At 28.8% G+C, this 14,981-nt stretch overlaps 1 protein-coding gene across 3 annotated transcripts in view; it reads left to right on the top strand.

Annotated features, from left to right (window-relative positions):
- The first annotated feature begins 1,076 nt into the window (after nucleotides 1-1,076).
- The window catches only part of LOC143197307 (agrin), a 507,226-nt gene continuing 493,321 nt past the window's right edge, over nucleotides 1,077-14,981 (top strand). For all 3 annotated transcript variants that reach the window (XM_076405663.1, XM_076405662.1, XM_076405660.1), the window contains exon 1: nucleotides 1,077-1,649. In XM_076405663.1, coding sequence (XP_076261778.1) covers nucleotides 1,172-1,649 — 478 coding nt within the window. In that variant the 5' untranslated portion in view covers nucleotides 1,077-1,171. The remainder of the gene's footprint in view (nucleotides 1,650-14,981) is intronic.

Below are 14,981 nucleotides of genomic sequence, written 5' to 3'. Positions count from 1 at the left end.
GATGATCTCCAAAGTTGGTTGCTGGTCAGTCGGTAAGCGTAATGCCGAGGACCGTGGTTCGGAACCCACGTTAAATAGTAGGTACAGTCCAGATAAACCCTAGTAGGTTAAAAGGAGACTAAAATATAATTAAAAAAAATGCCTTCTGACATTATTACGTCCGTTAGATTTAGCGGACGGAGACAAACTAAAGCTTGCGAAGCCAATGAAGTGATAATTGATTTTTAGGAAACAAAAAGATGAGTCTGGATTGGTTTAAGCTGATGACCATTGTTCGGACTTACCATGTTAATCAGTAGGTCCAGTTTCATCCTACATCAGTTGGTAAAACCGAAACTCTAAAATAAAAAAAAAATTAAATATAGCAATATAATTAATTTGTTTATATTTTATTTATACAGTACGTGGAAACTAATTTTGTATATATGAGATGTTGTTTTATATAAATTTATGCATTTTAAGGATATTAACCTTGAATTAAGAGTCTGAGTATTTAACATTTAAAAGTAAATTATATAAAGGGCTTGGAAAATAAGGCGTAAAAGTGGTAATTTATTACGTCTTTTTAAAATTGAGCATTTTAAAATGTCGCATAAATATATTATACACCGAATTGTCTTATTTTTAGACTCCGAATTGTCTTACTTAATGTAAAACTAAAAGAAATCCTGATATTAAATAAGTTATAAAAGTGAATTTTATAAAATTGTTCTAAGAAATAATTTATTTGCAGTAGGAATATTTTGATATGATTCTTAGAACATTTGGTCTTTTCCATTTAAACAGGAAGGGTCTACGTATACAATGGTAGCCATTTAGTTCGATAAACGTCGCAAAAGGGGAACAAACCTCGCAAAACGAAAAAATAACCTCGACAAAACCGACACGATAAAACAGAAAAGAATAAAAAATGGGGTACAGAATCTCGTATTTAAATCTGATATAATCAGGTGTACTCTATTTAACAGCGGTCTCAAATCAGTGTGAGTGGGTAGTTATTATAGTGACCAATAAGATTGGAGAGCTAAGAAAAATCAAATATGCACTGCCACAGAAGGGGCCGAGATAGCAGCTCTACACTAGAACGTTAACAGTCCAACCACGGTGCTTGATGCGGTCACATCATTGTCGTCGATAGACTCTTGTAGACACCTACGTCGATTTAGTCGATATGAAACGTTTTAAAATCCTGCTGATATTTTTAACAGCTGCTATTGGCGCGAGTGGTTCATACCATACGAATCAGCATTACAAAAACAACTATTTTATGCCCAGATGCAAATATGACGACCAATTATTAAAGAATGATGATCAGATCGAAAAAGAACTGGCAAAGTCGGATTTCGTCTTCACCGGTAAAGTGTCAAATGCGGATATTGTTTACAGAGATAATCAAATTATATTCGGTGTGACGGTAAGAAGGTATTTCAAGAATGTTTTTCATTATTCGAAAAATCAAGAAGTGCGTGTTGCTAAAAGATTGAATGATGGTGAAGGTGTTAAGTGTCGTCTGGCGATCAGACCGAAATTTACTGCAATTTTTATCGGTAGAAAGATAAGGGGTCCTTTAGATGTTGATATATCTTTAATTGTCGGCCCAGTACCTGTTACATTATACAATTTGGATCGTATAAGTTCAGCTACCAAGGGTGAGTAATAGCGATGTCATGTTCTAGTTGTTTTAAGCTCAATAAAATCGAATTTATTATGACAATAAAAGAATGAGTAAATATCCCATAATCTGAACATGTCTTGGCATGGGAATACACTACAAATAAGTCATCAATTATAATTGTAACATATATATTTTTTAATATATAAATATTTGCATTAATAAAAATTATCATAATATATATGTTTGTTGTGCCATGATATCATCTATTTTCTATATTATAAAATATATTGTATGTTTTTATTGATAATTTATATGCATATATCGGCATGAGAATATAGCAATAAATCAATAGCTATGATGGTTAAATAATATTTTATTAAGCATTTACTAATATTAAAATATTTCCATGCAATAGTTAGCAACAATTTACTTGTTTTATTGAGCCTGTATATATCATATTTTCTTGTTGTTAAATCAATAAAAAATCAATATTTATCGATGACCAATAAATGGTTTCGGCGAAGAAAACTTTGCAGACTGAATTTAGTGACATTCCTGCGAAAAAGTATTTATATGTCAGGTTCAAATAATAGTAGTACTCAAAAATGTATATTTTCTTAAAATACAGTAATGTATTTTTGCAAATGAATATTGGCGCTAATTAACCGTTATTTTAAATGGGCAAATAATGAAAGATATAGAAAATAAATATATGAATGTGAAAATATGTATTGTATTAAAACATGTGATAATGAAGAATTTCAAACGATTTCGCTCCTTTAAGGGCAATATCTCATACCTATCACAATAATCCTTTTAGTTTCCTAACGGTCATTCTAAATTTTTATTTATGTATATGTTTTATTGCATTCAAAAGGTCCAAGTATTTCAATAAAACGTAATTTTGAGATTTTGTAACATTATCTTATTACAATAAAAGGTGTCGCGGAAATATTTAAAATCATTATAAAAATAGTCAGAATTGGCTGTTACAATATATATTACTGATTTTATCCCATTATTTGTACAAGATTTATATAAGTTGGTAAACGCTATAGATTTCTGTTAATGTGTTTCAAGTTGGTTATCGAAGACGAAACTGCAGAAGCATTGAATTAACACAAGCTAATTTTGTAATATGACATAGCCAGAAGATCTCATATTACACAATTGAAAAAATACTTATAAGAAGAGTAACAGAATATGAAACGTCACCGATTTTATAGTTCTTAGCTCAAATTATGCATCAATCAGCATTTTTTCTGTATCACAATACATTGTTATATGCATTTATTTAGAATATTTATGCATCTAAACTTGTTTTAGTATTTTAACTAAGTTATGTCTCATAAAACCAGGTTTGTAATTTATGAAGGCCAATGAGGGCCACCAACTGTGTGTCATTTATGTTGAAAATTTTAATACATACTCTGCATAATCACATAATAATCATGTTAGAAGCTCTTTTTGTTCTTATTATTACATATTATCGTTATCTTGAGAGATCCTAATTAATACATCCATAGGTTATAAAATTTGTAATTAACATTGGGTGTGATTATTATAAAAAAGATTTGCATATTATCTATTTTTTCATATTTATTGGCCTACGCATAAAACATTTTCATATAGTATTATTTTATTAGGACTATTAATGGCGGCTTTGTATTTTAATTAGTTTTATGAAATAGTAATTACATTACATTTTTGAATGATAGTAAAATGAAGTTTAAATATGCTATCATAAGCCATAAAACGAATTAATATCTTTTCTGTGAAGGCTAAACAGAGGGATTATTAACAATACACTTGTTATAATCGATTCTAACGGAATCAATGCAAACAATAACAACAAATCTATTTAATATTCATAAAAAATTGAATTGTTCTAAGCTGCATTTTAAAACAAAGCCTTAAAAATTTTTCGTGGGTATACAATTTACATATATAATAATAATCAGATTTATCTGGTCTTATACAATCATTATTTAGACTAATAAAAGTATAAGTTTCTTCGTAATATAAATCTGTTAGTGCCACGATTCACATAAATAGTCTTCTTGTAAGTTAAGAGTTATTTGGAGAGTTTGATATATTAAAATACTTTAAGTACGCATGAGTTTGTTTTTGTTTTTTATTTTGGCGAAAATATGTTTTGTCTTGAAAATGTTTATTGGACATGTGTTGTGTTTTGCTCGACTTTTTTTGATAATTATTTTTGTGTTGTTTTGATATATTTTGAACTTCATACTGTACATTTTGCTTGATTCTTAATTTGATCAACGCCAGTTTATAACTTTTAATCTAGATATGTTTTTTAGGTTGTCCAATAATGTACTTGATTTAGATTCTAATGTATTACATACAATGAAATATGCATCTTATTTTTTACACTAAGTTTTTGTAATAACTTTGTATTAAATTTTAGTACAACTTGTTGAAAATATAAGAAGTGAGCTTGCTTGCTATTTATAGTTCATATTATCAATAAAGACAGAAATATCTCCACACTCTCTATAACAGTTATAATTACAAATGGTGTTATAAATGGTTTGATTTCTTTTAATGTTTACAAAACAATGAAATGTTATAGTCATTTGGGGACTATAAAACGAACTATAATTGTCTGTTATATTATTATGCCGAAATACGACCTTGAATGACCGTAAATTGAAATTGCAGAATATATCAATGGAATATGTTGGTCATACATTATAAGAACAAATACTGGGTTTGCTTACACTTGATCAAATATATTAACAGGCTAGTGAATTAGTGTGCTGTTTGACCTATTTAAATATAATAAGTTTTCAGCAGGAACATTAACCGTTTTTCCCTGATATAACTTGGTGAACATAGGTGAAATATAAGTATATGTCTAAATCCAAACGTAGTTACTGGAAATGTTGTTATATTAAGAACTTTTAATAGCCAATAATACACATTGTTATTAAAAATGGCATAACAATATATTTTTTAGAATAACTGTATTTGGCATGAATTTAATTTATTTAAACTACTATTTTCCTCATTGATATGATAATAAATTATTTAGTAAATTATTTATTAAATTAACTTAATAATACATTATTTTTTGGTCATCTGTTTTGCTGTTTTGAAATTAACCTTGTAAAGGTCTGTAAGTTCGGAATGGTAGCTTTCGAAAACTCGAAAATAAATAAGCTATTGTAGTTTTAATGGTTGTAATAAAAAATATAGGCAGAAATTATGACGGCTTTATTGGCTTTTGAAACTAATGCTGAACAGTTAAACAATTATTTACGTATATTTCTGTATAATGAGCAGTTGATATAATAGGTTTCTTACAAGAAATGTTTAATACAAATACGATTGTTTACTTTCGGTAATGACTCAAATAATAACTGATTTAATTCAAATTCGGAAATAAAACAATAAAACGAAATATGTATTTATATATAGTTAATATACCATGTGGTTTTTATGTTAATATTACTTTATATTAGCTTTTTTATATTATAACTGTAATTCTGTACAGTTTTTCCATGATAATCGTCATTTATTTAGTATGCATTAACCTATAAGTATATCAGCTATAAACTGACAATTTTATGAAGATGTACTTAATAAATATGCTGAGGCAATCTTACTCTAATATTAACGGCTAAGATAAGTATTTAATTAGCTAAACTGGATTTTATTTTCACATATGCCCCACTTTGTAAAAGTAATGTGGTTTTTGGTTTGTATACTTAGTTTATTTATATTTTGTAGAGGCCCGATAACATAAACTAATAACAATTATATTTTTTCGTGTGAATATAAATTATGTTATAAAGAAAATATCTGAATTTTTTGGTTTGGTTGGAGAAAATTGATTTCTAAAGTCTCTAATGCTAATATTAATTAATTAAATAGACAAACGTTCGTATTAATGGTCATATGTTTTGTGGTGAAATAATCTATTGTGTGTGATTTAGTATTTTAATAAATATTTTGTAATAACTCGCCTCATATTATAACATTTATTACATTATAATAATTTTTTGGTTATTCTACTAGATATATAGAACATTTTAGTTATTTTATTAGTTTTAGCGGATTCATCCATGGATGCATTATATGTAACGGAATTGTCAAGATCAATTTCATAAAAATCATAATTTTATAATTACATACATTTAAAAAATTGAATGTGTTAATTACAATTCTTTACATTACTATTAATATGTAATAATGTGATTACTTCTCTGTAATATTAAGTATTGAAGCTTAAAAACACAGAAACACAATATTAATAAAAACTTTATCTAATTTTAACTATTATTATAAATTTTAACTACTACCAACTGATCACTTTCAAGTCGGTATCAAGCAACAAATTGGATTTGTTTTCTTTGTAATTTAATTTTAAGAAACGAACCGAACAGTTAATAATTTAAACTTCTTTTGTTGGTAATTTAACATTTTGTTTATGTCACAAAATTATATTATTATTATTGTATTGTTTAGGCTCGGCACCGACTTAGAACTGGTCAGTTGGTAGTAGTTAAAATAATATTGTAAATAGATAATAGGTGTGTATATAGTAGAATATAAAATACGTGTAGTAGATAAGTTAAATAAGGTTTTTGTATATTTTGATTTAGTTATTACAACGATTTTTATGTACATATTTTATTTTAAAAGGTTTCTTTGTGATAAAATTCCCAGTTTAATTTTTAATGAGTTCCTTATTTATTTTTTGAAGTCGGTTCAATTTTTTTGTTAAAAATGTTTTATTTTTCTCGTTTTAGTGTTAGATATCTACTCAATAAATTTCGCAGTTATTTTATTTAATATTACAATGGGTAGGCTAAGTAAAGGTACAGTCCGTATGAGGAAAAATAGGGGTAAAGAAACAATTATTGAAAATAAGGAGCGCTTCAGGCCCTGGGCTCCGCTACCTAATCTAGGTGATTTGATAAATCTTCTAACTAAACTAGAGCAACAAAATATTATTCTCCGCGCCAGGAATCGAACTCGCGATCCTCGATTTGGTGCTAAACACTTTAATAATTACACCATAGAAGCAGTCATCGGTAATATTTCTAGGAAATATGATATGCTATAGTCAGCGCTTAAACAGCAAATTGAATGACTTTTGCAGTGAACGACTTCCGATTTTCCGTCATATCAGCTCAGAAATAACTTTATACACAATTATCTCATTATTTTAGATAAAAAATACATGGAAACTTTGTACGTCCCTTTAAAATTTGAGTGTTTCCTTCGATTTCCTCCCTTTCCTCTCTTCAGATCCTGACTTGGTTCCAATGGGATCACCTCGGAAGTGCACTCTTTCGAATAAAAAAATAACTTAGAAAATCGGTCCACAATTGACGGAGAAATTGTCGGCATACATTAAAAAAAATATACAGTGGAACATAGACCTCCTCCCTTTTTGGAGTCAGTTAAAAATAATAATGTCAAAAAATAATTAAACATTTTAGTAGGTTAGATAATATATTTTATTTAAAATATGAAACAGACTAAACGAATTGTAACGGTTACACCAACAGATTTCTTTACTAAGAATTTAAGATCATTTGATTTACGGTAACCAGATCCTACGTATAATGTAATTGTCAAGGTCAGTTCCATCCCAGTTCACATTTATTTATGTATTTTGACTTCCTTAAAATACCGATATCATTTTAAGCCTATAAAATTTATTTATTTGTATACCAAAACCACGATGACTGATTTTTCAAATAATAACCGCATTAATAGATTTACTATTACCATCAAAATAGTAATCGACGAAATATAATACACTTAAATCTTATTTTAATCTATTTTAAGCATGGCATTTTGTCACATTTGGATGCAGTCCAAGAAAAAATATATACCTTGTTAAAAAAGACCACTAATAAACGAACCCTTTGTATAAGCACCGGCAGCATTAAAAAAAAACTAACAAGGCATTAAGTCCGGCTATTTCGATGGCCGGAATAGCGTGGGCGCCAAAAGAGGTTTCTTTATCATCTGCTATAGAAAATATTTGACTCAACATATGTTGGCATAAATTAAATAGTCTAAAATTTAGTACAGATATAGTCAGTAATAAAAGGTAGTTTATTAATTAAACGTACGAAAACAATAATAAATGACCTTTATTAAGGTTCAATTACTTATACTATTTAGTTTGGATAAGATTGAACTCGACTGAAGGACCTGATATTAATATTAAGGGACCGTTAAGTGTTTAGGGAGTTAACTTTATAGTTTAATCTTTATGTTCCTTTTCATTTTTAAGAATATATAAGTACGTCCAGACTTGGAACTGCAGGAATTGTCAAATGATTTAAAAATTCTTTTAAAATTTAAAATAAATCAAACTTAATTTGAAATTTTTATTTTAATATTTAAATTAAAATTTTATTTTTTTTATATATATATTTTAAAGTCTCCTTTTATCAACTATCGGTTTATCTGGACTGGGCCTAACTTTTAACGTGGGCTGGAACCACGGTCCTCAGCATTAAGCCTACTGACTGGCGAGTGACCAATTTTAGAAATCATCCCAGAAGACATCCGGTGTTACCCAGCCTGGTTACTGGCGTGACTGGGATCATTTTCCTTGTCGGATTTTACACTCTTGCCTAGAACATTCACAAATTTTAAACAATAAATCATAAACATCGGCTATCGCAACAGTAGGAGGACCGTCCCATCGCCTTTATCACTGCACCTCCAAGTCGGCTGAAATTAAAATTGTAGTCACATATCACATATTCTAAAAACTAATTTGTATTAAAAAAGGTGTAAAAAGCATATCATCAAAAGCAAAATAAATTTGTTTTTTTAACATCTAATAAAATAAAACAATAACTGTAAATAATATGAATCTCCAATATAATAACCATAAAGCGTAATGCCTCACTATTAATTCACAGTTCTATTCAACTCTTCTACTTCACTACTAGTTAGAAATGAAGAAACAGAAAATACAGTATAACTGTACATAGAGAACTGGGAATTTACAAATAATTTAAAGAAGATACTACAACTATATTAATATATCTTTTTTTAAATTAAATAAAAATAAAATAAATCATAATTTTTTTATAGTTTAAAATTATATTTATTTCAAATACATTAAATTATATTATTAAATTAAATTTATTAAAATATATGTTCATATTTGCAATATTGTTCCATATCAATTGAAAGTTCCTTTTAATTCAAAAAAATTACGTACCATCTCTGAAAAATACTATGGATTTTTCTTTCAGTGTAACTTTTTTGATAGAAACGTTCTATTTCTAGTTATACTAGTCAAAACAAATTTACATTCAAATTTATTCCGAGATTTCGGAAATGGTAAATTAATAGGTTTTGTGTGTTGTTAGTACAGATAATAATAATGTTATTATTTAAGTTAAATAGATTGTTTTGTATATCAAGTAATAAAAATAAGAATTAGGTTTTGATAATAATTTCTAATTTTTATATGACTTAGTACAGGCATATTAACAGTAGATGTTTAATCATTATTTAATTGGCAGTGGTAAATTGATTGATTTATATTTTTTCTGATTATAATTCTGTGTTAAACAATAAATAAGTTATGTGTATATATTTTATATAAGTGACACTTATACCAACTTAAGTGAACCTACTTATATAGTCATAAGTCGTGCTTTCGTATTATCTGCTTGATCACATCATATTCATTGTAAACCAAATAATAAAATAATATTTAGATTGTAATGATAATTTTAACTTTTTATTTAAATAGTAGAAATAGTAGAGTATTGATATTTATAATGAATCTTTAAAATCAAGTACCAAAATGTACTAAACCTTTTAAAATTATGTACCAATTTTAAAAGTTGATTAAAAATAATTAAAAGATTTTAATAAATGTCTTTAATTTTTTTTTGAAAAAAATGTCAGCTGACCAAAATATCGATATATCGGTGAAAAAAATATCGGGCAATATTTGGGAAAAAATTCGATATATCGATAATTTTTCGGCATCCCTAGTTTGGTTTGTCCAAACCATTCAAATAGCTTTGCATCGCTTTTCAACTAGTCATCTGTTTTTTTAATAAAACACAATAATTTTTTAGTAAAATAGTAGATTTTGTCTCCATATTTCTTACTTGACGCTGTCGGTAGTATTCCGGGGACATCGTAAGGCTATCCTCTTTTGAATTCATTCATTTAACCGGAATATAATTAATAGGAAGTAGAAGGAGTGTTATTTAAAAGAACAACAAATGCAAACTGGCGGGTGAAGGCAGAAGCGATACTCAAAAATAATTTTACAAGAACTATAAGTAGTCCATACGGGGAGACAACCACCACGTACATCTGTGGTTGGTTCTATAAGAGGGTGGTGTTATATCGCAACTTTGTCGGATAACAGCGTCATCTTTATATAAATACCCTTAGAAATTATGGTATTTCTCCTAAATGATTGAAATAAATTCCTTTAAAAGCAATCATCATATTCAAATACATCAGATATTGCTTGTTTATTGAACAAATAATCATGCTTAAATAATATGACTATCTAGCAGAGCGGTTTTATAGGCCTATCTCCCTGTTACCTGCCGTATTTTTTTTTTTTGAGTAACCATTGTTAAAATCTGCTAATTCTACTGAAACAACCAACGCTCAATCGATCAAATTCAATCAATCGTTTGAGAAAAGGTTTTTGAATAAACTAAATACTGTCCTACAATATTCCTGGGCGTTTACGGGGTATATATACCATTTGGGGATGATTGTCAATTGTTGGAGTCATATCCTTTTGAAATAAAATTCAAAGTGTCGCATGAAGGGGCATTACCAATATAAAAATCTATTTCGACTGGAGTTTTGCACGGTAGTGCCGTAATTAGTAATTCAGTTCAGCCAACACAAAGCTCTTAGATTAATTATCCATGTTTATCGCTGCATAACCAACGAAGCACTGCATGATATCCTCAAAATCAAATGGACTCACAGAGTTATCCTGTATATCGCTGTGAAGCATGGAAGATATTGCAGTAAATAACACTAACGTGGAAGGATACAACTACTGGGTAACGCATAAAAAATTAGAAGATTGAAATGAGCAAAATCTCATGAACTTTTATAAAATGTATAACGTGTTACCGTCTACTTTACTTTGAGTTTTGTCAATTTGGTAATTACATACTGTTTGTGAATTAATCCTATTAATTATTGTGTAGTAATAATTTAATTAATAATTTAAATTATAGTAAATATAAATAGTATATTATAAAAACGATAGTTCTACAAGTAACAATGTGATAAAGTGAGCTAAAGTACGTTAAATTGCTTCAATTGAAGCGTATATAATTGTTTCTATATTTGTACTATATTACATGTCTAACCGAGCATATTTTCTAAGGATGTCCGAAAATCAGAAAAAAATCATTGAGAAACAAACAGAAATCATTACCATTTGGTATATCACAGTTATTATAAAAACTAATTTAGGTAAAAATATATTTTTAGAATCAATACCATCTTGTCACAAGTTCTGAACCAGTTTATGTTCATAACAGTTTATTACATGTTTTCTGCACTTTATCGACGACAGAAAATAACATTTGTAAGCAGGAGGGTGTCACTATACAATCACCTGATATAAATCCGACATCAAGCTGTGTTTACTGGGGGATTTTGCAAAATCTCAGTAAGCGTCATAATAATAAACATTTTGAAATAAATAAATATGTCAATTTTAACAACCATAACGATATATCTTTGACATAACTACGGCCGTTTTTTCATGATATGTATATACGATACGTTATGATCAAATTGATAGCATTAATATAGACAGATATATTATGCGTTTGAACTAGCAACATATTTTTTAAAGGTTTGAATGTAAACCATCAAAAGAAGCTTGTCATATTATAGAGATTGTTTTTAGCAACTTAGTTAAGGTAATCTCCTAACCAGTGTAGAGTATATCCGACCTTATCTGGTCTGGTTATTGTCGTATCTATGATAATTTCACCTTATCGGATATTACATTATTTCTTTGTTGACAATTACAATTATAAACAATCACAAACATGAATTTTCATAAATGTCTCCACAGTTTTGGAATCTCGGACTATTGCAGCAGAATAAGAACCATTCAATCATCTTGACCACTGCGTTTACCAAGCTAATACTTGATGACGAGAATAAGAACCTCGTTTCGTTTAATTCAGCCAAGTATTTGCATTATTGACATATGGTATTAGACTTTCGTTGGTTTGCTCCAATCAGATAGGGTTATTACAATGAAGATATTATATATATATATATATATATAATATTATATGCTGCTACGTGTATACACCATTATTGATAAAATTAGTCCCTGAATTGTCCCTAAGGGCACTTACCATATCTGTAAAACATTTAGTATTCTTTCTCTCCTAACACATTTTAACCAAATGCTCACGTATATTCTGAACAATTAGAAACATATCTATAAACACAAAACTTTCACACCCTACAATACCATTTTCTATAGTTATACTCTATTAATTATGTACATAGTACATACATTACTTGTTTTCATTTTCATCACCCTGTTTTAGGAATTCTTAGCATCCCACCATTATCATATATCCCGAAAGTTTTATTTAGTCACTGTCACTTTCTAAACTGTTTAAGTCAATCGCTAAGTTGTTAATTTCCAATTTGTCTAGAACTTGTTAACGATTCCACCACTTATCAATTTCTTCTTCTGTGTGTCTGATCGAGATCCAAACTGAAGGTGTTTTGGTGGACATTGCTTCTTTCCACAGATCCAAATAGTTCTTGATTGAATATCCTTTTCGATCAGCATGCCTATTGTAATAATTCTTTGCTACCCCCCATATTAACTCAATTGGATAGTATATACAGTGATAGGGAGGAGGTCATAATACTTTGTGACCATATTCTTCAGCCATATGATCTACTGTCTATCTTTTGTCGGGCTTATTCCTAAAAAAGCTAAAGTGCAAAAACGCAGTTAAATATTTCATTTATATTTATTGAGTAAAAATTTGAAATTAGTTTTTAGCATAGTCTTTTCAAAACTTAATCCATGTTTTGAAAGCCATTCATTCCAAAATCTTCATTATTGTTGATGTTATTGTTGGGATTTTCGTCAGTGTGCTATGATATGGGGCATTGTCCATTGCAATAACTGATAATTCCTCCAGGTTTTTTAATAATTGATTTTTAAACCACAGCAAAAACATGTCGTGGTTCATATCTCCATGGTAGTCGCCCTTAGACTTAGAGAAAAACACTAATTCTCCTCTAGGAATAAAACCATTCTTCTCCCTGCATGAATATCTGAAATGAACGATATATCTGCAGTTAATTATTAAACTATATTATGACCAACAAAAACTAATCAAATGTTATTCTAAATGTTACCTTTTCGCATCAACTTTTGTTTGTCTATACATTTTTATAGTTAGGGTCTTGCCAAGAGTGACCCAATGAACCATGTTAAATATTCAAGTCTCGTCAACATTCACAAAGTCAAATAACATATCTTCTTCGAATTTATTGTATGCTTCTAAAAATTTGATTATTTTCAAGGCAATGGCAGGAAGTTACATTAGACCTCTTCGAGGGTTATCTTTACACCATTTAAATCCTATCTCCCGTAAGAGTGTATGAAGGGATGACTTACATCCCTCAAAAAGCCGCATGTCTCTAACTTTTTTATGTACACTTTCCAGACTAACAATTTTCTTTCTAACAATCTTCACTTATTTTGAAAAATACAAATTGGGACGATTTTTCGATTACTTCAAAAGAAACGAAATTTTTGTTACTGTTATATGTGTCAGTGAGTTATAGCATTTCTTCTATATTTACATGGTGTTTGTGATACGAATAGGTTTAACAAGATTTCTGGTGCGCTAACTGTATAATTTCCTTCAATATGACAAACCAATAGTTTTAACTGATTGACATTGGGTATTACGATTATTTAGATAATGCAAAACGTACTCACGCAGTTCTAGTAACCTGTAAGAAATCGTATTAAAAACCCCAGTATTATTAAGACCATATACAACATACAAATTAAGTGAATTCAGCAATTCTCTTTAATACAATAATTTTTAATAATATTATGTATAGGTTGATATCAAAAAATTAATCAGAATACTTGATACCTAAAAAAATACGATTTCCTAGACAACATAATAAGAAACATGAGAAATAAGAAAATCATTATGGCAATATTCGTCGTAACCAAGGTAATTTAACCGAAATTTTCCGATAAATTTATTTTCTTGTTCTACCAGCATCGATTATTCGCATGAATCGTTTTTAAACTGAACTGTTTCAATCTAAAGCTATAACAGAACGTTCCAAACCAAACAAAAAAGTGTAGGACGATTTTTTTTCTGTAGCTCCACGTGATATATTACACACTTTTTCTAATTTCGAATTTAAATTACGGCTAATCCGTTTTATGAATGTTTGTAAAATGTTTAGTAATGAAATTAACTGATATTATAATTATCATATGTCATTAACGTGTCATTAACATCCGAATTACAAATTACGTGAAGTTATTATCTATCACTATTTCAAACCATAAAATGATCCAAATATCTAATAAATCATTTTATCATATATCATTTTAACGTCTAATTTTATTTACCTAGACAATCTGTCCAATGGGCAGTACGTATCTTATGTGATTTTAATTATACAATAACACGTAGAAGATCCTTTCGGTAAGTTAACTTAATTTGATAACTAACCTATGTTTTTCTAAAGACTATTCTCTTTTACTTTAAAGATTAGTTAATGTATCTATTGATTCAGTCAGTTGGTAGTATAAGTGTTTAGCATGTGTGTTTGGGTGTAGTGAGGCTTTTTCAGCGTATTTTACACTAGCACTAATACTAGGCGTTAATGATGGCTCCCAGCACTTTATTTTGGAACTTTTAAAGAATAGTCATATTGGATTTGCTAGTAGTACCACAAAGTTTGATATCATATGTCCAAACAGAGTTAAGGATTTACACAGCAATAACTTGTCATCTAAAGATAATTTCGATTTACGCCGTATATGTCAACGCATCTGTTTTGATTTAAGCTCAAGTTTTTTAAGCTTTATTAATACGTTTCTACCAAATTAAGTGTCGATCCAAATTCTACCCCTAATTTTGTTGAGATGAAGGTGGAGGTTCCTTGTGGCTGATATTCGATCCTCGCGAAAATCGCGAATCGAAATGATCGTCTTTTCATCAGCATATGTTGCACTCTGGTATTTGTTGAGGTCGGTAGCCCAGCGGTATACAAGATTTATAATAGTGGATGCCCTATGGACCACCTACAATATACAATACAATATGTTGGATAT

The sequence above is a fragment of the Rhynchophorus ferrugineus genome, unplaced genomic scaffold (genome assembly GCF_030347505.1).
Source record: "Rhynchophorus ferrugineus isolate W39M unplaced genomic scaffold, kcgeb_rfMv2 rfM5, whole genome shotgun sequence".
Classification (NCBI taxonomy): domain Eukaryota; kingdom Metazoa; phylum Arthropoda; class Insecta; order Coleoptera; family Curculionidae; genus Rhynchophorus; species Rhynchophorus ferrugineus.
The sequence above is the reverse complement of the archived record's forward strand: the minus strand, read 5'-3'. Positions and strand labels throughout refer to the sequence as shown.